General features: G+C 45.1%; 1 protein-coding gene across 4 annotated transcripts; it reads left to right on the top strand.

The window, feature by feature from the left end:
- The first annotated feature begins 8,341 nt into the window (after positions 1–8,341).
- Positions 8,342–20,098, top strand: AGT (angiotensinogen). 4 transcript variants are annotated; one of them, XM_054630430.2, is made up of 5 exons: positions 8,342–8,445; positions 14,030–14,843; positions 17,112–17,376; positions 17,813–17,957; positions 18,417–20,098. In XM_054630430.2, the coding sequence occupies exons 2-5, from the start codon at positions 14,057–14,059 to the stop codon at positions 18,606–18,608; spliced, it is 1,389 nt and encodes a 462-aa protein (XP_054486405.2). In that variant the 5' UTR covers positions 8,342–8,445; positions 14,030–14,056; the 3' UTR covers positions 18,609–20,098. The 4 variants fall into 4 exon arrangements, with proteins under 4 accessions (XP_054486405.2, XP_054486406.2, XP_077031723.1 ...); XM_054630431.2 differs by having other exon boundaries at positions 8,343–8,445; positions 14,033–14,843; XM_077175608.1 differs by lacking the exon at positions 8,342–8,445 and adding an exon at positions 11,755–11,781 and having other exon boundaries at positions 14,033–14,843.
- The last annotated feature ends 1,620 nt before the right edge of the window (positions 20,099–21,718 follow it).

Here is a 21,718-nt window from a genome sequence, read left to right as displayed (position 1 = left end):
TGGTGTCAAGGCACTAAAAGTGCACAGGAGAGATGGTGTCTGGGGAGTGTGGGTGGAAAAAAGAGGAACGAGCAGAAAACACTTATAAAATGTCTTAGTTTTTATGAAAATGCAATACCTTGCCTGACATATGTTAAGAATCACAGGGTCATCTCTTGAAGGGCAGAAACAAACAAATCTATGTTTCACCTACATGCTTACCCCACTCCTGAGTTTTACAAGGGCTGAGCAGTTTTGCTCTTTTACCATGAAATCTCCTTTTGGAAGCAGTGAAAGAGCATTTTTCCACTTGTTATTCCTGCCACTCGGTGCTCTCTGCAGATATTCAGGCTGGGAAGGAAATGCAACACGTCCTGTGATGGTCTCTTATGGACAGACACCAGCAACACAATCCTACTTGCTCAGGAGGGTGGCGAGCAGGACTTGAGTCACTGACCTGGAACACCTTTGCTCCTTGGTGTCCTGGCTCAGTGGGTAAAAGCAGGGTGTATTTTAACACTCCCTGGAGCAGCAGGTGAACACAGACAATGAGAGGCTGCGACACCAGCCTGTGTACATTTCCATTTGGGACATAGTCCCAGCAGACATATTGTGACATTTAAGCAATAGAAGACAGTACTGATACGAAAGTCTTGTCACACTGAGTAATAAAGTCCTTCCTCCAGGATTCCACTGCCTCAGGAACAGTGGGTCTGCAGCCCACCGGGCTGTCCCAGCAGGGGGATGGAGCAGGTCTGTCCTTGGGCTGTGCAGGCAGTGAGTGAGAGCCTGCCAGCGTGTGAAAGTGCTGCTGGCACACAGGGAGCTGTCAGATCGAATGCAATTAATTCCTAGTGGGACTGCTCTGGACACCATTAGGCTCCTGCAGACTGCAGAGATCTCTCTGCAAGCCACATGACCAGGCAAGATTTCAAGGTGACAGCATGACAGCATGAGTGATGCACAGGCTGGCAACATATGTTAAAGCTGAGCACCATTTTCTTCCGGGTACCATCATTAAATGCCTGTTCCTGAGACATAAGGAGTTTTATCCATTACCTTTAGCCATGGGAGCAAAGCACTCAGGGAGTGTGAACACCAGTGCAATTGCAGCTGCCCACAGGCACTGCCCTCCTGCCAAGACACTGCTCATCCCATGACACCAAGAGAGGGGGCCAGATGGGCATTGTGCAGAAGAAGCAGTGGCTCTGGCAGAGGGTGAGCATCCTCTGCCAAGAGCAGAGGCTCAGGCACACTTACTGCTAATAGGAACAGAATAATTTTATTTTTTTTTTATAGAGTAATTTTTTACTCTAGAAGAGACCCTTATTCACTTTCCAGCATAATTCATGGGATAGAAGGTGACACAAAGGCTTGATGTAGGAAACTATGGTTTCCCTTTCTTGGCCTCCTTGCTTAGTATCATGCTATAGCTCTGGCTTTCATCCTCTGCTGTTCAGCATTTGGCATGTGCTTTTTCTGAGTCACACTTATGTAATTCCTTCCCCATTAACATCAGGTAGACTGGTCATTCAGGATATAAAGTCAGTTATTCAAATGACAGCAACCTAAAGTCTTTCATAACCCTGTTGTCATTACACTTCCTGCCCTGTCAACAGTTTAACATTGGAGGGTTTATCCATAGCCTTTGGTCTGACTGCCTCCATGTCCTCCAGTGCTTGTTACCTGCTGGCTAAGCCCCTTTAATGCCATCTGACCTTCTCTAAGGGACTGGTTTAGGCTAGAATATTTCATTTTTGTACTCTTTCTCCAGACTCTTTAGGTCTCCCTAAACCAGGACAGTGTTTGAGAGATACGACTGGTTTTGTCTAGGTCTCTTTATTGTTCTCCTTATATTTGCAAAGATTTAAGGGGAGATGTTTTATGGACTGAGGTACCACCTGTGAAACTCAGCAGCTATCTGTGCTTCCTCCTCCAGATCTGTATGAAGTTACATAAAACATCTTTGTTCTGTCTCTGAGATTAGTCTCATTTCATACTGCTTGGCACCATCTGATCCTGGCCTTGATTTGAATCCAAATGCCACAGTCACAGTCACATGAAACCACGCTGTTTCTGATACTTTCCATTACTTTGGCTCAGTGCAGTGCATGGACTTTTGCCCAGTAGCCTGGCAGGCTTCACATATGCTCCTGCACACATCTTTGCTAGCTGGGGACATCTTCTATTGCTCCAACAACAGCAGAGACCAGATAAAATTAAGCCCAGCTTGGGGCTGTTTTTTTAAGGAAATTTGTGTTGTCTTCTGGAAGTAAAGTAATACTTTCTCTGGAGAAGACAAAGCTTGCTACAGAGGGGCTGGAGTATCCTCCTCTCCTTCATTACCAGGAAAAGTGAAGCAGAGGGAAGGAAGATGAGAAAGGACAGCTTTAGGGGTTCTGAAAGACAATCTGAGGACTGGACAACCCTTCAAAATGTTGTGGACAACCTAGTGAAAAAGGCTAGAGAGCAATGAGAAAAAGGGTACAGAAAATCAAAGGGAGGGTTTTTAAGAAGTGCCCTTCAAAAATCTTGCAGATTAAGAGGAAAAAAAAATACCTTTGAGGAATTGCAGGATATCAAAATCTCATTCAAGGGAGGATCCTAAAATAACAGTGAATGTAAGAAGTCTGGTTGCTTTCACTGTGCTGTGCAAAAGCAGTAGGTTCTCCTAAAGAGGCATCAGTCTCAGATGTGGTCTTAGTATTCATGTGTGCTCACACCACCTGAGCCTTGCTGCCGCTGCCCACTGCTGTGGCTGGCTGGCTGTGAGATGCTGGTGTGGCCCAGCCATGCAGCAGGGCTGAGGGCAGGGGGTGCTGAGCTGTCCCCCACCACAGCCCACCTTGCCCAGCTTGCCCTGACGCTGACAGCACTGCAGTGCCAGGAGGCAGCTCTGCTCTGCCTGTTCCCTTTTTGCTCGGCCTCTCTGATGGGCTGCCACCCCTTTTACACACCCAGAAATGTGAAACATCTTTTTGTATGCTTGGGTAAGTAAGGACAACATTATCTGTGCTGGCAGCTGAAAGATCATCATTAGACAGCCATCTAAGTGCTTTACCCAGCCAAACAGCACAGCTTTCTGAGCTGTTGTTCCAGGCTTTTGTCAGAGCTAAGCACACAATGCTGCATTAATTCATCACTTTGGGGGAGCGGCAGCTTTACAAACAAAAGAGGGCTTTTAAGATTATTTTTATTCTTTTTCTTAAGACTGTGAAACACCAAGTGGCAGTATGGGAGAGGAGCCAAGTTGCAGTATGTCTTCAGCTCCCTGAGTCAGAGGCAGTCCCTAAGGGAGCTCAGCTTTTCCTGGGACTAACAGAATAACTGCAAGAGCACTCACTTTTTTTTTTTTTTAATTTTATAATGACAGGAGTTATGGTTTTCAAAGGCTTTCATCAGGGTATGTTGCCAGAAGGCAATGTTAATCCTTTTTTCATCATGAATATTCTGGGCTCAGTAATACTGTTCCTCTGATTTATCCCTCAAGCAGTAAGCTAAATTGTTATTTCACGTTTTTACAGTTGAAATAGAAAAAGTAGAAAAAGAAAGAAAAGTAAAAATAAAAATGAACCCAAAACTGCAGCATGAAAGCCTTTGCTTAAGAAACATCCAGCAAAAACAAAAGAGCAGGAAGTTCTGATCTGCCTGGAGATTGAATTTTGCCGGTCTATTGAACCCCAGAAACTTTAAGTTATGAGCTCTTTCATTATTTCCTGTAGCAAAAAAAAAAAAAAAAAAAAAAAAAAAAAAAAAAAAAAAAAAAAAAAAAAAAAAAAAATTACTGAATACAAATTTAACTTTCCCCTCCTCTTGCTTCCAGAATATTACTGGTTTACCAAAGGGCAGTACGGTAATAGCATTTCCAAATGTTCCTGGCCGGGACCGCCCCGGCCGCGCCGGGAGCAGCGATGTGGCAGAGCCTCCGCACGGCGGCAGCTTCGGCTAAGGAGACGGGAAGGGAAGGGAAGGGAAGGGAAGGGAAGGGAAGGGAAGGGAAGGGAAGGGAAGGGAAGGGAAGGGAAGGGAAGGGAAGGGAAGGGAAGGGAAGGGAAGGGAAGGGAAGGGAAGGGAAGGGAAGGGAAGGGAAGGGAAGGGAAGGGAAGGGAAGGGAAGGGAAGGGAAGGGAAGGGAAGGGAAGGGAAGGGAAGGGAAGGGAAGGGAAGGGAAGGGAAGGGAAGGGAAGGGAAGTCCAGTGTAGCTGAACACTCGTTAGTTGTGCACCCCTCAAATTAATGCCAACCTGACAGCCCTGCCCTCATCTCGCAAAAGGGTCTGTAGATTGTGTTTGGAGCACTGAAAATTGCGGCTGCTGTCCCAAGAGAGCTGCACTTTTGCCCCTGTAGCTGGCTGAGTGGAAGCTGCTGCAGGTCCATAAGATGGAAGAGTCCCATAATGCCTGCAGTCTGTTTCTCACTAATGAACTGCACAAACTGCATATCAGTAGAAACACCCCTCGAGTGAGGCAGGAGACCACCGCAGACAGCCTGCTCAGAGGAACACCACACAGTGTCCAAAATTGCATAGTCCTGCTGGTTGCAACTATTTGCCTATCCAGGCAGAGAAGCAGCAGGAGGGGTGGAGGTATTTTGAGAGAGGCTTGGGAAAAGATAAAGGGGAACCTAAGTTTGTGCAGGCAGCACAGATATCCCATCTTCTAAAGGTCTTTTGGTGGCTATACTTTTGAGTTTCCAGGCTAGGAGACAACAACTATTGTTCATAGTGCCCTGTGGACAATTTGGCTGGGGTACAAAAATTACAACCACACTTTCAAAACCTCAGTAGTGACAGAAAAGATCAGCCACCAGAGGTATCACTTAGGAGATCCCCAGGGAGTAAATCACTACTGAGTGTATTGCAGCATACTTGCAGTACTGAGGGCAGCCAGATGTTTGGTGCTGGAGGCTTTTGGAGTGATTTTTGTGGCATTTCCCAGACAGTGGTCACCTGGCTGCTTCCCTTGCTCAACTTGGGTAATAGCTTGAAGACCTCAGTGGCTGACCCAGCTGGCAAATATTGGCACAATGCAAAATCCCTCCCTGACACAAAGGCATCTGCCAGAGTTCTGATAACAAAGCTGGCACCAGCTCTTTCAGGCAGGCATCCCTGCTGCTCTGCCTTATCCACAGGACTGTATGAAGATAGAGCGAGATCAAAAAGGTAAACACACTGGGCTGGGAGTAGAGAAACCTGGCTGTTTGTTCTTAAGATGGTACCAACCTGTTGCATGACTGAAGGTGATTCATGTCACCTTTTTGTGTCCACTTTCAACTCTCAGGACAGGCTGCTTCGGTCTGGGATTTTCTCTTGCTCCTCACAGGCACAGCCTGTGCCAGAGGAAGGGACCCAAATCAATTATATGTTGCTGATGTAACTGTTAGACTGAAAAGTATTTTAAGATCCTCAGGGAAGGAGGTTTCCTCTGCCCACACACAGAGTGGGCCCACAGTCATGCCTCTGTGTGCATGTGCAGGCTGTGCACAGACCATAATTAAAATGCTCTTAAAAACTGCATCTTCCACTGGGACAGATAAGAAAAATAGGGTTACAAAAATTTGAAGCCATCTTTACTCTCAGGGCATGCAAACACAAACTGTGGCAAACCAAATGAAATTTTAGGCTGATTGTACTAGTGTTAATACAAGTTTCCCTGAGAAGCTGGAAGAGATGGCAAGATGGTGATGCTCTCTCCTCCAACAGGGAGGATCTGTGGCAGTGAGGGCATGCCAGGCAGCTGGCTCAGCCAGGGGACCTCTCCCATGGAGAGGGAGCACTGTGCCACACCGGCCCTTCCACCTCAGTCAGCTCTCAGGCTGCCCACTCATCATGTGCATTTTGGCATCATCCAGGCAGACACACTGTTTTCCTCCACCCCAGCACAGGAACGACACACGTGATCCTTGGGGTTTATGGGAGCCAAATTACCAAGTTTTCCATTGCTCCTTGCTGTGAGAACCCATGGCAGAAGCAGGATAATCCCTCTCTTTCATCATCTGTACTTTGAATGTTATTATTGAAAAGCATTTTTGCAATCCTCTTTACACAAAAAATTGGGCAAGCTGAGTACATCTCTCATGCTCATCAGAAGCTTTCACAGAAAAGTGGTTCCAGCCAGCATGGGCAGAGGTCAGGCATACAGAGAAAACACAGGAAAAATCACATGCAAACCTATTCCTATTTTATTAAAACAGCTAAAAAAATACTACTTTGCACTGCCTTTCCCCACTAGAGACGGCAAAAATAAACAAATAAAATCAGGCCCATGGCAGCTTGCCACAATTCTCACAGAATGGGAGGAAAATTGGCTTACTAAAGTATAGAAACTTGCCAGAGTGGTACTCCTTTCCTACTTATTCACTCTGGAAAAAGTCACCAAATACTCTGTCTGCAGCTGAAGTTAGAACAGAGGCCATAGGTCTGGCAGGAGACAGAGACACATTTTAGACCCCAATGCAGTAACTCTGCCACAGTTTGTGCATGTACCCTGATTAAAAGAGAAAAAAACTGAAACACAGCTAAATAATATGAAGAGCCTACCCACAGTTTTTGAAAATCATTCATATTTTCCATGGTTTATGTTGATTTTGAAGAGTTATCAGCATGTTCCTAAATGCTCTGTGCACAGGAACAATGGTGAGGCTGAGGGCTGGGTTTGATGAGTGAGTTGTTCCTTTAGTGTAGCACTACTGAAAGAGTATTCTCAGTCTGTGCTGCAAAATGAGCCAGCACAAGCTGGCCTCAGCTCAGACATCTCTATTTCCACAGCAAGTTGAAGACAGTCCCTTGGAGAGAAGCATGAGAGATGCTAGATCAAGCAAAATTCATGACAGCTATCTGTCTGGGGGTTTCCCGAGTTAGCAATCTCACCTGGACCATTATGTTCTGCAGAGGCCAATGGCCACACCCTCTGTTATTTCATTTAATTGCTTTTTGTTCCAAGACCTTTGGTCTCTGCAGCATCCTGTGGCAGTGTCTCCCACAGTTCCAGCATGCAAAAGGGTTCCTCCTTTATATTTGCAGACTGATAATTTTACTGGGAATGCACTGATTCTGGCAATATTACAAAAGAGTGGTTCAAGACTTTCTGTTCACCTTTAGCATTTTATGTTTATACTTCCCATACCAGTGGATTCTCTACCTAATTGAAATGTCTTGGTCTCTGTAGGCACTCTTCTGCTCCACAAAGCTTTTTTCCTGGCTGTCTCACAATCAATCATTCTTCCATTACATCCCCTCAACTGACTGCCACACCTGGGGTGAGCACTGCAGCAGCTGATGAAGCAATAGTCCCCAGTCTTCCTTTTGTCAGATCCTCCCACACAGGCATTCTCTTTTGCCTTTCCTCCCAGTCCTTTTCCCAGTGCCTGTTTACCCTCTCCATTTGGAGCCTTGTTAAGACTCCAGGCTGTGTTTCCTTACCAAAACAGAGAGAGGGAACGTTGTGAATGTTGATGGGATGTAGATGTTCACTATTACCAATGTCAACTCGCAGGCTGCATAAACAAACTGTGGCCTGTTTCTCACTCAAGGCTTTTAGGCTTAATAAGAGAAACCCTCAAATTTAGTAATGAATTATATATGCCATGTACATGCTATTATGCCTAAATTAGCCATACATATATTAGTTCATAATCTGTGTATGTCAGATGTGCCAACTCAGGTTAGGAAGACGTCATGTGAAGGTCTGTGGTCTGAGCTTGTGAGCAGAGTAATTTATTATCCCTCCTCCAGGTCTGCTGCCCCACAGGAGACAAGAGCATCATCACAGGAGTACATCTGGCCCTTTTGAGTTCAGGTCTCGGAGCGAAATTCAGGAAAGCTGGAAAACAAACGGAACGAAACAGAATAAAATATTTACTATTGTCTCCACACAAAGTGCTGAATTTTATACAGCTTTTCCCAGAACAATTCAGATCAATGAAAACACTTTTTGACAAAGTGGAAACGCAATGTTCTTCTGCAAAAGAATAGCTGCCTGGTCGATCAGTCAAAACTTTAGCTTGGACAAAAACATTTTCCCATTCAAGGCTGGATTACATGCTGCTGTCTATAGGGTTAGTGTTCCTCTGCCAGGGTTTAAATTTCTGAAGCCTTTTTGCAGTATTTGCATGAAGAAGTGCTGGAGCACCATCACCAAGAATTTTTTGTGGGGCAGGGGAGTGCTTCCACATTAGCACTTCACAGCAGCGAGGCTGACCAGGAGATCTGATCCCTAGGATGGCTGCAAGGAAAGCCATAAGTGCAGCACCAGTGTTTTTCCACCTCTCTTTGCTCCCTCTCAGCAGCTACCATGAATAACAAGCAGGAAAAACAGAGGCAGGTTTTGAAGAGAAATGAGGGCAGTGGTGGGGGGGAGGGGGCGGGCCCGGCTTATGCAAGAGTGGGTATAAGAGGGGGAGCTGAGTGCCCCTCCAAAATCCGAGAGCGGGGCAAAAGGAGAGCGCACACCTCACCGCTGAACAACAGGTTTGAAAGCTCTGTGTTTCTTTGTGCCTTTACTGTGGCTGCTGCAGGGAGAGGTTCATTAGAAAATGTGTGTGGGCCACAGGCTTATTTTGGATAGGGGATGCTTGTAGAACAGCCTTGCTTTCACCTTCTTGGGTTCCTTGCTGCCAGAAAGCTTTTTGCACAAGTTTGGCCCAGTGCAAGTTCTCTGGCACAACTCTCTTTAAGGGGCAAAATCCTTGGATGCCAGAACTGAAGGGCAGGATAAAGACTCTGCTTTTAAAAGTCGAAGTTCTATCTTTAAGAACACTCCCATTCCTAAAACCATGGCAACCCAACAAAAAAAGCCTGACAACAGAGTCCACATATAGTAATTGGAACAATGCTCATGCACTCCTGCTTAAAAATGTCTCGGATGTAAAATTAAAGACTAACTGTAGTTAAGTGCTACTAGGATAAAACATGTTGCAGGTGTGGCAGGATATGTTCTTTGTAATCTGAACTTTCTCCTTTAGAAGAATGTGTTAAAAGATAAAAGACAAAGATCTAAGAAGTGTGCTGATGTGTGATGCATCTTAATAGGGGAATATTAATTGAGTCAGCAAGCACAAGTGACTGGTAAATGAGGGGGGGAGCTGTATCTGAGCTTTGCAGTAGTGCATGAACATGAGGTAAAATCAAAGTTTCTTCCTCATTACTGGGGCCAGCCCAATTCCCAGTAAAGCCCAAAGCAAGAGGAGGACTGTGGTGAAAACAGCACATTGAACATTTCCTGGTGAAACTTCTTTTTCTGGAGAAAGCTAGGTATTTTAATGGGATTACTTTATTGATATAGGGGCAAGGGTGGGGGGCAAAAGATAGACTTCTGTGTTCCTCAGAGACACTGACCATTTTTTTATCGACAGAAAACAATAGAACTAAGTGCACAAACACCAAAAGACACCCAAGGATCAACTTGGCTGAAAACCCCGAGAATATTCAACTAAACTGAACTTCCTTTATGTGGCAGAGCCCCCAGACTCACATGCTAGATTTGTTGTTCAGGTGACTCCTGCTCCTTCTCTTCTTCAGGGCAGCATCCCCTGCAGCCAGGGTGGCCTGTTTAGGGCTGGTACTTACAGCACAAGGAGACCAACAGCTGCAGCATGGCTTGGTCATGACCCTCAGGGGAACTGGAAGCAGGAGATAGCCAAACAACAACATGCTACAGAACAAAGAAAGGCATAATGATCTGAGAAAAAAAGTACAGTGGGTGAGGGGGTTTGTGATTTCCATTTTCAGTGTTTATTGTCCACAGCAAACATGTAAGTCTGACAGCTGTACATAATGTAAGTTATTAACATCACTTGTAGCTTATTAGCCAAAGCCAGTAATTATTTTTAGTAAGGATACATTTCAGTGTTTTATGGAATACAAGGTGCCCTTCCATGAAACATCTTTCATTTGTGTGTCCTCGATACAGAGAGTACTGGGATGGGTTTTCTTTTTACCTGTGCTCAAGCCTTATCTAGAGGGATGCAGCAGACCAGCTCTAGCTCCTAGGCTCAGCATGGTCTGGCCATTTGTGTGTTTTGCTGGTGCCTGCTTAGTGCCTCAGGGGGACCCACATGGGTGGTGGTGCAGGAGATACAGATTTGGGCTGTGCTCACGTCCCACCTGCAGCTCCATTGGCCTCTAAGAGACCAACTGGCTCCCCTGGTCTGCCTGTGGGAAGGAGTCTCCAGGGTAGAGGGGAAAGAAGGGGAACCTGAAGCCTAACTTGATCTCTTAGCATTTAGCTGAGCAATATGAATTTTTCATTTTTCATCCTTCTCCCTTTGCCTGTATTCTTTACTCAGCTAGAAGCATTTTAAAGCTGTCTGGAGATGGTACAAATGCTCAGGGATTGTGCTGTGGGCAGATGCTTCCTCACCTGAGATGTTCAGGCAGCAAGAGGACAAAACACCTTGAATGTTTCAAGCTGTTTGTTTAAGCCTTCAGTGCATGTTATACAAGCCTGGGCTCAGAACCACTTTTGGACTTCATTATAGTGAAGGTAATCAGATTGTTTAAATGAAAAGCAGGACTGCAGAGACAGAAATTTCTCATCTCTTTGGCATTAGGCACCTGGCATACAGCCCTTGGGCTGGCAGGACTCAGCTGTCCCTGTCTCCACCTTCATCTCCACCAGCTCCAGCTGCCCAGGCACAACATCCCCCTCTCTCAGCTCTCTCCTTGAACCCAACATGTAGCTGGGCACTGCAGTACAAATCATGCCTGACTGGCCCTCTAAAATCAAAGCACAGATGATAAATCAGCCCTAGTCCTGTTAGAGCCATGAGATTTTAATTACTAAGAATAAAGGGCACTGAACATGACCCAGTCTAACCAACTGCATTTATCCCTACCTTGATTCACTGTTTATGTACTTAAATAGGAAGAAGGGGCACATCAAAATTGAAAGATTGTTTGAAAAGCAGCACAAAGATCTGCAAATCCCAACCCCTTTTCCCAAACAAGACTTGAGAGGCTGACACTGGGACGGATGAAGTCTTTGTGATCCAGCTCTGGCCATCTCCCCTATCTGTTTTTCATCTTCTCCATTTCAACACTTCTTGTTCAAGAGGAGAAAGAACAAAGCCTAGACAATCTGAACAGTTCAAGAGGGAAAGAAGGGATAAAAACTGAGAGCTTAATCACTTTATTCTGCAGTAGCATACATGTCTCACACACTGGTGGGTCCCCAGGCTGCAAGGTAGAGATTAAAGGCAATTTATCTGTGAAGTCAAAAATCTGATCACCGTGCAACAAATCCAAAAATCCAACTGTACAACAAATATAAGTACAAAGAAATCTGCATTCCTTTCAGTCTGGCAAAAATGAGGTCTTTCCTATAATCAGTTATTCTGTGTAGTAAAAAGGCCTATGTCTGCCTTGGTAAATGTGTAACTGCAGGCTACACAGGTGTGCTGGGTCTGGCTAAAGGTTGTGTATCCATCCATCCCTGGAACTTTCTATGCAGCCGGTGTTGAGCCGGGCTCAGGTCTCATTGGCCCGAGGTAACTTCTGTCAGCCCCAGGCTGTGATGTAAAGCAGCTTTGCGCAATGCCCCGCAGCAGCCGCTTAGAAAGGGCAGAATTCCACCGCAGTCCCATCGCCTCGGGGGGGAGAGGTGTGTGAGGAGCTCGCCTGAGGGACAGCAGCATCCGAGGGGCAACAAAGGGGCGACACCCCCAGGACAGAGGCGAGTACGCGCTCTTACTGCATTTGCTTTGAATGCTGCTTTTCCAGCTCAGGTGTTGATGCTTTCCCAAAGAGCTTGGGGCTCTCTTCTTTAGCCAAGCAAACCACGCTGGCTTTCCACAGATGGGGTTTAGGGTAAGTGCCTGGCAGTGAGAGCTGCTCCTCTTGCTTCTGCTCATAAAACAAAAGCTGAACAGAGCTGGGAACTCTGGCATGCCAGAGAGAAGTGACCACTGGGTGCCAACAGTGCCTAATGGCACAGCCTGCCTAGGTGGCACAGGGTCACCCTCCCTACTCCCTGAAGTAATGCCTCAAAAGAATTGTATGATGGAGAAAACAATGTGGGAAGGGAATTCCTTCTAATTTATGGCTTTTTGGATCGTTTTCCTGAGGATGCCAATGTGAAGAAATGCATTGAGGAGTCTAGAAATCCACTAGCACAGTAGCTGGGCTAACTGTGCAAGTGAAGTTGGGAAGGCACCTTCCAAGATAATTTTTTAGTCAGTGACAAGCAATGAATATGCTCTGTCATGCATGTCACATGCTACCAGTGGGGCTGGGGAGGTGAAGAGGGGCCGGGAGCAGAGGGGACAGCAGCACGGCTGTGCTGCCCATACAGTAATTTAGAGGATGAGGTGGGAGTTAATGGAGAAGAACAATCCTTGAGTGAAAGTGCAGGGACAGAAATCTACAACAGATCCTCCTCTGCATGCCTCTGGGGACTAAATAATTTCAGGCTTGACTCACAGGCATTCAGTAGGAAGACACTTGGACAACCTGAGTGACCATCACAAGAACATAAACTTCATTTGCAAACCCAGCTGTTAGATAGGAGCCTACAGCCTGGGAATGCAGATATCCGTGTTAGCAGGCAGACATACTTGGCAAGGTATGTCTAGGTACCAAGCACATCTCAATTTTTGTAGAGTGGTGGTACTGCAAACTGGGATATCATTAGGCATGAAATACTGGGGGACCCCTCAGGGGAAAGAATATGGTTATACATTGTAAATTAGGCTGGGAAGGGGCCAGGTCTTGAATAGCTGGATTTAAACACAAGCACTTTCACCCTGTGTAAAGTGTTGGTGAGACAGACATTGCTCTGTGTCCTCTCAAAAGGCTCAGGCTACCAGAATTACAATATCTGACAGACTGCTGTGACTCAAAAAGCCTTGGAGGAAGAAAGCAGAGAGTAGGGCTTGGGTACTGGCAAGGCTGATAGCATTTTGCCCATCCAATGAGCTCTGCAGAACTTGAAATGGATGAAAGAGGGTGAACAAAGCTACAATAAACAAGGAATTACTACTAGAATAAAAACACAGCTCTGAATAACAGCATTTTGGCTGATGATATGTGTTACAGATGCATAATTTTCAACACATTTCAATGTGGATTTCAAATACACAGATGAACAGTCATATATTAGAAATCCAAGAAAGGTGCAGCAGAGCTATTAGTTATCAAAAAAGTTTGATATAAGAAAAGAGAGAATCCTAAAAATATAAAATTTGTCAGTGGGTAGAATTTGTCTGTGTGTATGTGTGTCCATGACATTGTCATTCCCAATATGCATTATGTCCTTTGTGCTAAAACACCAGTGACATCCACATACAATAAAATTCTCTGCTTCTTGTCAGGACAAACAAGAGCAGCAAGTGATCTTTTACCTCAGGAGAAGACTGCCTGCACAGCTGAGTAAAACTCAGCCTACCCCTTCTAACTCTGTATTCAGACATAGAAGGTGCAATGAAAAATGGTTTCAATGTGAGCACATTTGTATAAGGGAGCCTGGAGTGTGTTTGCCTAGAAGCTAGAATGAATGTTTGCACTGGGCTGTGAAAACATAATGTGCTCAGCTAGTGCCAAGTATTTTGCTGACTAGACATCCATTACTGACCAGGCATACGTTCTGTGTTTGGACCTTAAGAGAGCTGGTTTCCAAACCTACTCCCTGCATAACAACAGGCACATTGCTCAGCCTGTGTGTCAGCAAGGCTCAGTGCAGCAGTTTGCAGAGATGGCTCTGACCAGCTCCCAGGAACAAATGTTGTTGCATTTGTTGCAAAAGAAGGTTTTGCAGAAATAGCATGCTCTAGTTTGCAGGCATAACCAGCATCCACTACCATTCCCATGATAAATCCTTAGGGTACTGCAGTGGGTAATGGAGTCACATCTGTGCTCACCGTTTCCCACCTGCTGCCATTGAAACTTGTGTCTGTCTCATCCAAGGCTTTTTGGGGCAGAGTCAGACCAAACACCACTAAATACTAAAATCCCCACCTTTGTAACTCCAACACAGCACTAGGACCTCTCCCTGTGATTAAGAGAAACTGTACTTGAAACAGACTGACCACTCTCCTTTTCTCCTGATTTTTTCTTTCAGCAGACACGTTGGAGGCAATTTTCCAACATGAATCTGGTAGCAGGTCTTCTCTGCTTGTTGGCTTGCCTTACTGTGGTGTCTTGTGACCGGGTCTACGTCCACCCTTTCAGTTTGTTTTCTTTCAACGAGAGTGACTGTGACAAGCTGGAAAAGTTGGTTCAGGAGGGAAAGACTATTGTCCCTGTCTCCATTGAGTCCCAAACCACACCAGAATATGAAGGTGGCATGAATGACAACAAGTTGGAAGCCCCAAGCCTCAGCACCTGGGGGGAGAAGGAACGGAGCTACCTGAGTGACCTGGTGTACGTCCTGGGCATGCGATTTTACAGCACACTGCAGAAAGCACGGAGGGGCCAAAATGTGCTCCTGTCCCCAACCAGCCTCTACAGCTCCTTGGTGTCATTCTACCTGGGGGCCTCAAACCAGACAGCACTTGATTTGCAGGGTTTGCTGGGATTTGTCCCCCCCTCTGGAAACCCTGACTGCACTTCCACAGCAGTTGGAAGCAATTTCCTTTCCAGCCTGAGGACGATCGAGAGGCTTGTGAAGAGCGGGGATGAGGAGCTGCTCTTTTCCAAGACACTGAGCTTGTTCAGTGCCCCTGGCATAGCCCTCTTCCAGCTGTTCATGGAGCACTTGCTCCCCAGTGCTGATGCATTCTACGCCCGAGCTGTTGACTTTGCCAATCCAGGCGAGGCAGTGAAACAAATCAGCGCCTTTGTGGAGGCCAGAAGCGAGGGCCAGAGCGAGGCCTTGCTGTCAGACATGGACCCATCCACCCAGCTGCTGTTTGCCGTGGACGTCCGCCTGGCAGGTACGAGGCAGCACTGCTCCTCTTGGGAACAGGCTTGGGGAAGGGCAGCAACCCTGCTCCTGGGAAGGAACAAGGCCAGGCCTGGCCAGTGGGGAAAGGGAAGGGCTCAGATGAAAGGCTGAACCTCTGCTCCCCACCACTGTGCCAGGAATCCTGTCTGCCATGAGCCAGCAAGGGTGACGGGGAGTGAGGAGGAGTCAGATGGCCTCCAAGAAATTTTCCATGTCCAGGAAAAGTGTGGAAAGGTGCATAAGAAAGACTTGCACAGCAAGTCTTTCTTGCTGCAAAGGAGCTGAAAGTCATGAGGGGCCTCCAGCAAGATTGATAAGGGTGTAGTTTTAAAGAAAGCCAAAGGAGCTGGGGGATGCAGGGCAGAGGTATAGATACAAAAAAGGCTAAAAAATACAATGGACATGACTCCTCTAGTGGCTATTAAACACAGAAGTCTGTAGGCAACATCTGGCTCAGGAAGCAACTGAACATCACCAGTTATGGAAGCAGGGCACTTACACAAACCTAGAATGAGGCAATCCCTTCATTGCCAAGGGTCATTCTGTGCTGCTGTCCCAGAAATCCCCCTGCACTACAACTGAGCCTTCTCTTCTGAGTGTAGCTGCTTTCCTAGATCCTCCTGACTGAATGCAGTATCAAAGGCTGCACACTTCAGACAGCTTGCCTACTTGGGAATGTATTTCAGAACACTTGCAGTGAGCCCCAAGCTCCTGAGTGGGGCTCTACTGCTAAAGGTGGAGTTGTGGTGCTCAGGAAACCTTTTTGTGCCTCCATCTTCCCACCTCAAAACTGGACGTCAGGTTTTCTTTGCCTTTCATGGGTGCTGTCATTCTCTCAGTGAGCTGTGGGCATCAACTTTCTCTTCATTGTAAGATCTAGCATAAATATGATACTACAAAAGTAATTGTGCTACACATTTGGGCATGGTGACAAAAGCAGTTTTCCTTTAGTAGAACAATTTTTTCCTCTTCTGTATTGGAAACCTGTAATTTGTATAAGCTTAGAAACACATGTTCAAGGGTTTGCCTCACTGGGTCAGCTCTACTACCTTCTCTCTCAGAAGGTGCATTTTAAATGTTACAGTCCCCACACATGGGATGGACAAAATTGGCTCAAGAACAAATGAATTACATAAACAATTACCTTCTAATAAACACAGAAGATGACTTTAGCATTTGGTTTGCCATTTGGTTGTGAAGGGGCACCCATGACAGCTGGTGCTGTCATGCTCCATGTCTGTCCCTATAGCTGCAGAAAGGAAAAAGTACATTTTTTTTCTCTAAAACATGTTACAAAAGCTCTGAGATGTTATTAGCAGCCATAGCACTGATAAAGTCACAGAAATACAGACAAAACAACAGCTAAATGTTCCAGTGGTCTCAAGTGCTGTTCACTTGCACACAGTTTTCTTCACATTTGTAGACTTGCTGCCAAGCAGGGCCTGCCATTTAGAATTCAATGCAGAACATCAGGTGCAAGTTTCACCGTGGGCAGTAGTTTCTTTAGTACTGAACAGGATTATCTGCCCAGCTGGGCACAGCATTGATCTGTGGCAGTGAGAAGATAACATGTTGAAATGCAAAGCTGCACAGAAGTAGTGCAAGGTGAGAGCAAGGCCCTTCATAGTTGTGAGCTGGGAAAGAAATTTATTTTAAGGTCTAGTAAGTATTCAAGTATGTCCTTTTTAACCTCCTTAGCTCAAGCAACACTTCAGTGCTGTGCTTACAACCTTCCCCATTGCTTTGGTTTGTAAGATGGTGAAGGGTGAGACGTCAGGGAGAGCTTGTGCTGCCTTCCCTCTCCTGAGCCCACCTGGCTGCCCGAGAGTGCTCCTGCAGCAAGGGCTGGCCTTGATGAATGTGCTTCCAAACATTCCATCACTGCACTTGAGGGACAGAGAGGAAACCAAGCTGACCCTCTGCACAGGCCTGTGAGCCCCTGGGGATCATGTGGCAGCCTGGGAGGAAGCCGGCATCCAAGCAAGCAGAGACACTTTACTGTCCCCAGGAAAGGCCGCAAAGCCAACAGAAACACAGCAGCTTTAGTCACAGTCCCGATGGTCATGGCCCCTGTGCTTGATGCCACCAGAAGGCAGATTAAAAGGGGGACACATATGATTACAGTAGCTAAATGTGATTTTATACATGCAGTCCTTCTCTGAGGCACAGTGTGTTCTTAAAAAGACCAGCTAAGGGGCAGAGGGGAGGAAGGAAGGAAGAGAAGAATCAATTTATCTTTTCTTCATCTGTTTTTCAGCAAATGTTAAGCAAGCTTTCCCGCTCAAAGAGCCTCAGGAGTTCTGGGTGGATTCAGACACAAAGGTTTTGGTCCCTATGCTGTCCATCACGGGGACATTCAAGTACCAAACCGATGCCAGTGGCACGTTTTCCATGGTGGAGGTTCCCATCAGCCGGACGGCGCTGCTGGTGCTGCTGCAGCCCATCGGTGGCAGCGACCTGGAGCACCTGCAGTCCCAGCTGAGCTGGCAGTCCTCAGCCTGGCTCCAGCGCCTGTCCCCAAGGTAGGGAAGGGGCTGTGCACCCTCCCATGGAAGGGATGGATGGCATGGGGTGAGCCACACGGGCCTGCCCCTCACCTGGGGTCAGGTCCTGCCAGGGAGGCTGTACTGCTGTGCACAAAGAGAAGCCCCTGCACAGCCAGGGGCTCACTTCAAAGGAGCTCCACTTCGGTGGGATCAGCTTTTTATCTGGGGGCATTTCAAGGAAACAAGCATCCCACCCATGAAGTGGGATGATCCGGGGTTTAGCAGCAGACCCTGGGTGAAGTCTGGGTGAGTTTACACTTGGAAACAGTCAGAGGCACCCACTGTGTTTGTGCCCACACACTGAGCACTTGTTGCAGTTGTTTTCACATGCCCATGCCTCAGGACTGCCCAACCACTATGCTCTCACAGTGAACAATCACTCACTTGCCTCTCTCTCTCCCTCTCTCTGCAGAGAAATTAAATTAAAGCTGCCAGCATTAACACTAGAAGACAGCTCTGATCTACAGGAGCTTCTTGCAGATATGGAACTGCCTACACTGCTGGGGAAGGGGGCAGACTTCAGTAAGATAAGCAACGCCAGTCTAACAGTTGGAAAGGTACAGTACATATCACTGGCATTAAAAAAAAAAAAAAAGCTTCCTGCACAGTTTCAGCCTCCTAAACTGAATAAATTTAACTAGAACTAAGCAGTCAGAGCCTTGTAGGGGACATGCTTAGCAGGGGACTGAGTATCACATACAATGTTATGTTTTTGATTTAGTAGGAGAATAATGCTGATAACACAAGAGTTTTAGTTGTTGGCAAGTCATGGGAGGAATGAGTGAGCAACTCAGCTGCTGGCTGGGGTTAAACCATGACACAAGGGTAACAGCATGACAGCCAAGCCCAGTGTAAAAGCAGTTATACAGCTTTTGCACGTTATGGACAAGCACTCCAACTTCTTTTTTAAGCATCTATGGAGTACAATGTGCTTCACCATTTACTCAGACTCTCATTTGTCCCATCACGATTGTGCTCTGATGACTCCAGAGTTACTCATATGTTTTTCCTTACAGGTAATAAATAAAGCCTATTTCAAACTGGCCAGTGATGGAACAGAGCAGCCAGAAGACCCTGCAGCACAGAAGGAAGATGGGGTGTACCTGGATGTAACACTGAATAAGCCATTCCTTTTTGCTGTTTTTGAAAAGCAGTCAAGGGCAATGCTTTTTCTTGGCAGAGTAGTAAACCCTCTGCATGAGGATTAAATGCAAACACAGAGGATAAGAAAAGAGTGGAATGATGCACATTTCCCATCACCTTTTTCTTATTCATCAGATATTTTTGTGATGTTGTTGAGTGCTCTACTTAGCTTTGAGATGAAGCAGTCAGTGTTCAAAATACAGCTTTTTGAAAGCTAACACCTTGCAACATTTCATCCTCATTATCTATTTCATGTGAGGTGACTCACATCCTTCCTCCAGCTTCCATTTTATTCTTTGTATCTCTTTTGCTCCTAGTTCCCTTTTTGGATGCAGTGGGGCAGGGCAGTGTTTCAATGCAAAGCATCAACTTGAAAAAATAGATAAGCAGCTTTTACTATAGTATTTTTATTTACTATGGAAAAGGACCTCTTCATTCTTTAAAAAGCTTTTTTAATTGTACAGTCAGTCTTGCAAGAGAGACTCCCTTTTACATTACACTGAAGATTTTACAATTATCCACAGGGATTTCTAGCTTCATCAGCAATATTTCCCTCTAAAATGCTGCCAACAGCACAGGCAGGCTCCACTTGTCCCACTGAGACAAGATTTTTCTGCTTTGGAAGCAAAAACATGCTTAGAGGAAGTTTCTTCTTTCTGCAGCCCAGATGGATATGTTCACTTCTAACTCTATGGAAATGCTAAAAATAGGGTTTGGTAGTATTAATGAACTGTGATGGATAAATTCTCAGAGCCTGACAGAATTATCTCTGATTTTTTTAGGAAAAAGTTCCCAAAAGGTCTACTTTTGCAGCACAGTTACATTTACTGGATTACTTTATAACCTGTGAGGCATTTCTTACAGCCTTGTAGCAAAGAAGGACATTACTGGTTAGCGTCCAATTCTGTAAACTTTAACATATCCAAACCATATGTTCTTTAAAAATAGCATTAATGGCAATAATATATATTAGTATAAATAGTGGACGTGGTGCTGCTACTTGTGAATAAAATTATTTCAGCAGTCCAGTCCAACTCTTAACAGAGTCATAAAAATTTGCAACATTAAAGTGGAACAAGAGATTATTAGACGACTCTTTGAAGTGAGGAACTGGGAGACAAACCTTGGTACTAAGGAAAGCCTGGAACAAGGATTTCCACCTCTCATCTCTAGGTTTATTGTTAGCACTAATGGCACTTAAAAATAACTGCAAATCTCTTTGGCAGATCATGCAAGACATATCCTACAGTGCACAGCAGCTCATTACCATCCACAGTGGCCCAAATGTGTATCTAATCTAAATGCACTAATGCCAGCAGCTTGGTGTCAGTGATGTGGATATGTGACACATCCCTGTAGCTTCATGGAAAATAAATAAAATAACCCCCAAGAATGCTAGGATACAGCATCCATGTATTTATCCATTTATACTGTATGGACTCCAGATGCTCTAACATCTAAATACTGTACTTGTGTTATATACAGAAGTAATTAAGTATGAACATGCAGAGGTAGAAAGATGCAAATAAACTCACTTCCAAGTTTCTTTGCCACAGTTCAGTTGGGCTTTTTTTCCATAAACGAGTTCTGGCTTATTTTGTCCATAAATAAGTTCTGGGTACACTGACAAAGTTAAGGGGTAAATGCCTTTATTCACGGGTGGGGGCCATATGCTCTGGAACTCCATATCCCTCCTCAGTGGTTACAGCAGAAAAACAAAACAAACCCATCAAACACACTGTTCAGAAAAGAAATGTTGTGGTGGAGAGCACCTCTCCACTGACATCCTGGAGGTGAAAAGGAAGAAGAAAAGGGCAGAAACAAGGAACTAAAAGTAAACTGACCAGAATAAGTACTGCAAAGAGAGAAGTGCTGGAGCAAATGCTACAATACCAACAAGATAAGCTATCTGTACAGGTACTCATTCTCCTACATATTCAAATGGTAAAAAACAACCAACTAAAAAAAAAAAAATCACCCATGTCCAATTCCCAACTAACTCTCTGCTTCCCCAACTATGTACACTCTCCTGGGACTTGTTTCTGACATCAATTTTACTTGTAAAATTTCATGGCATTTTTTACTCTTCACTCTCCTCCAATTGTACCAAATTCCTCTGTCAGGCACACCTTGATGCACATTCCCAGCATCCTAGACACTACTCACATACTGAGATCCCAAATGCAATTTACAGCCTAATAATCTAGTGAATGAAGCACCTGAACTCAGGCTCTAAAAGTGGGAGATTTGGAGAAAGAGAACAAAGGCAATGATGAGCTCTTTAGGTTTCAACAGACAGCACAGTTTATCCCTGAGCATAGCAGAAAATTTATGGGTAGCATAAAAAACACAACTTTTAAGAAATTTATGCACTTTGCTTCCTCATCCCTCCTGGTTTTACCTAGAAAATACAATGGTTGATGGAAAAAAGATAGTAAATATTCCTTGAGTGGTCCAGCCAAATACACATAGTGCTCGTTATCTTTAGACAATGAGGTTAGAACTGTCTGGTCCACTTCTGGTATAACATACCAAGTTGAGAACCCAGTTACCATTTTAGAGGAAGACATACCACTGCTCTTTCTCTCCTCAATATTGTACAAAACCTCTTCCAGCTAAATTCCTTACAAGAAAGGCATAGCACGTTTTCTAAAGGTTCTAGAATGGAAGAAGAAAAAGGCACAAAATCAAAACTGCATTACTGTCATGAAGTGCACTTCAAAAGTTACTTAAGGAATAGAAGAAATAGGATTAGTAGCAGAAGACACCTCCATTGGAGCACTTACATGATAGATCTCCTCAATGATCCACAGTGTTTGAAATGCTAAAATTCAGTTTACCAAGGTTAATTCACACCTTTCTATCAATGGGTGTATCACACAAATTCTTAACTGATGTATTATTCCACTGAAAGAAAATTCAATCCTATTCAAGTGAACAAAAATAAAAGATGGGGAACTGACACAGAACCAGTGATATATTTAAAGCAATCATAGGACCATTCAGCAATTTTGATTTGCTATACAATGTTATTTCCTGCCCTGAAATTAAAGCTGATCTTCAATGGAAAAGAACAGAATTCAGCCTAAATCCTCAGAAAGTTGATGAAGACAAGTAGGAAGCATTGTTATTGCAGGAAGATGTGGAAAATCACTTGCAACTCAAGTGTAAGTTA

This window comes from Agelaius phoeniceus, chromosome 3 (assembly GCF_051311805.1).
Source record: "Agelaius phoeniceus isolate bAgePho1 chromosome 3, bAgePho1.hap1, whole genome shotgun sequence".
NCBI lineage: Eukaryota > Metazoa > Chordata > Aves > Passeriformes > Icteridae > Agelaius > Agelaius phoeniceus.
This window is presented reverse-complemented; position numbering and strand designations above follow the sequence as displayed.

Excerpts from the sequence above, each read along its gene's own strand:
- AGT (XM_077175607.1), top strand. Across the intron at positions 17,377-17,812 it reads CTCCAGCGCCTGTCCCCAAG|AGAAATTAAATTAAAGCTGC; the intron begins GTAGGGAAGGGG and ends CTCTCTCTGCAG. Across the intron at positions 17,958-18,416 it reads CCAGTCTAACAGTTGGAAAG|GTAATAAATAAAGCCTATTT; the intron begins GTACAGTACATA and ends TTTTCCTTACAG.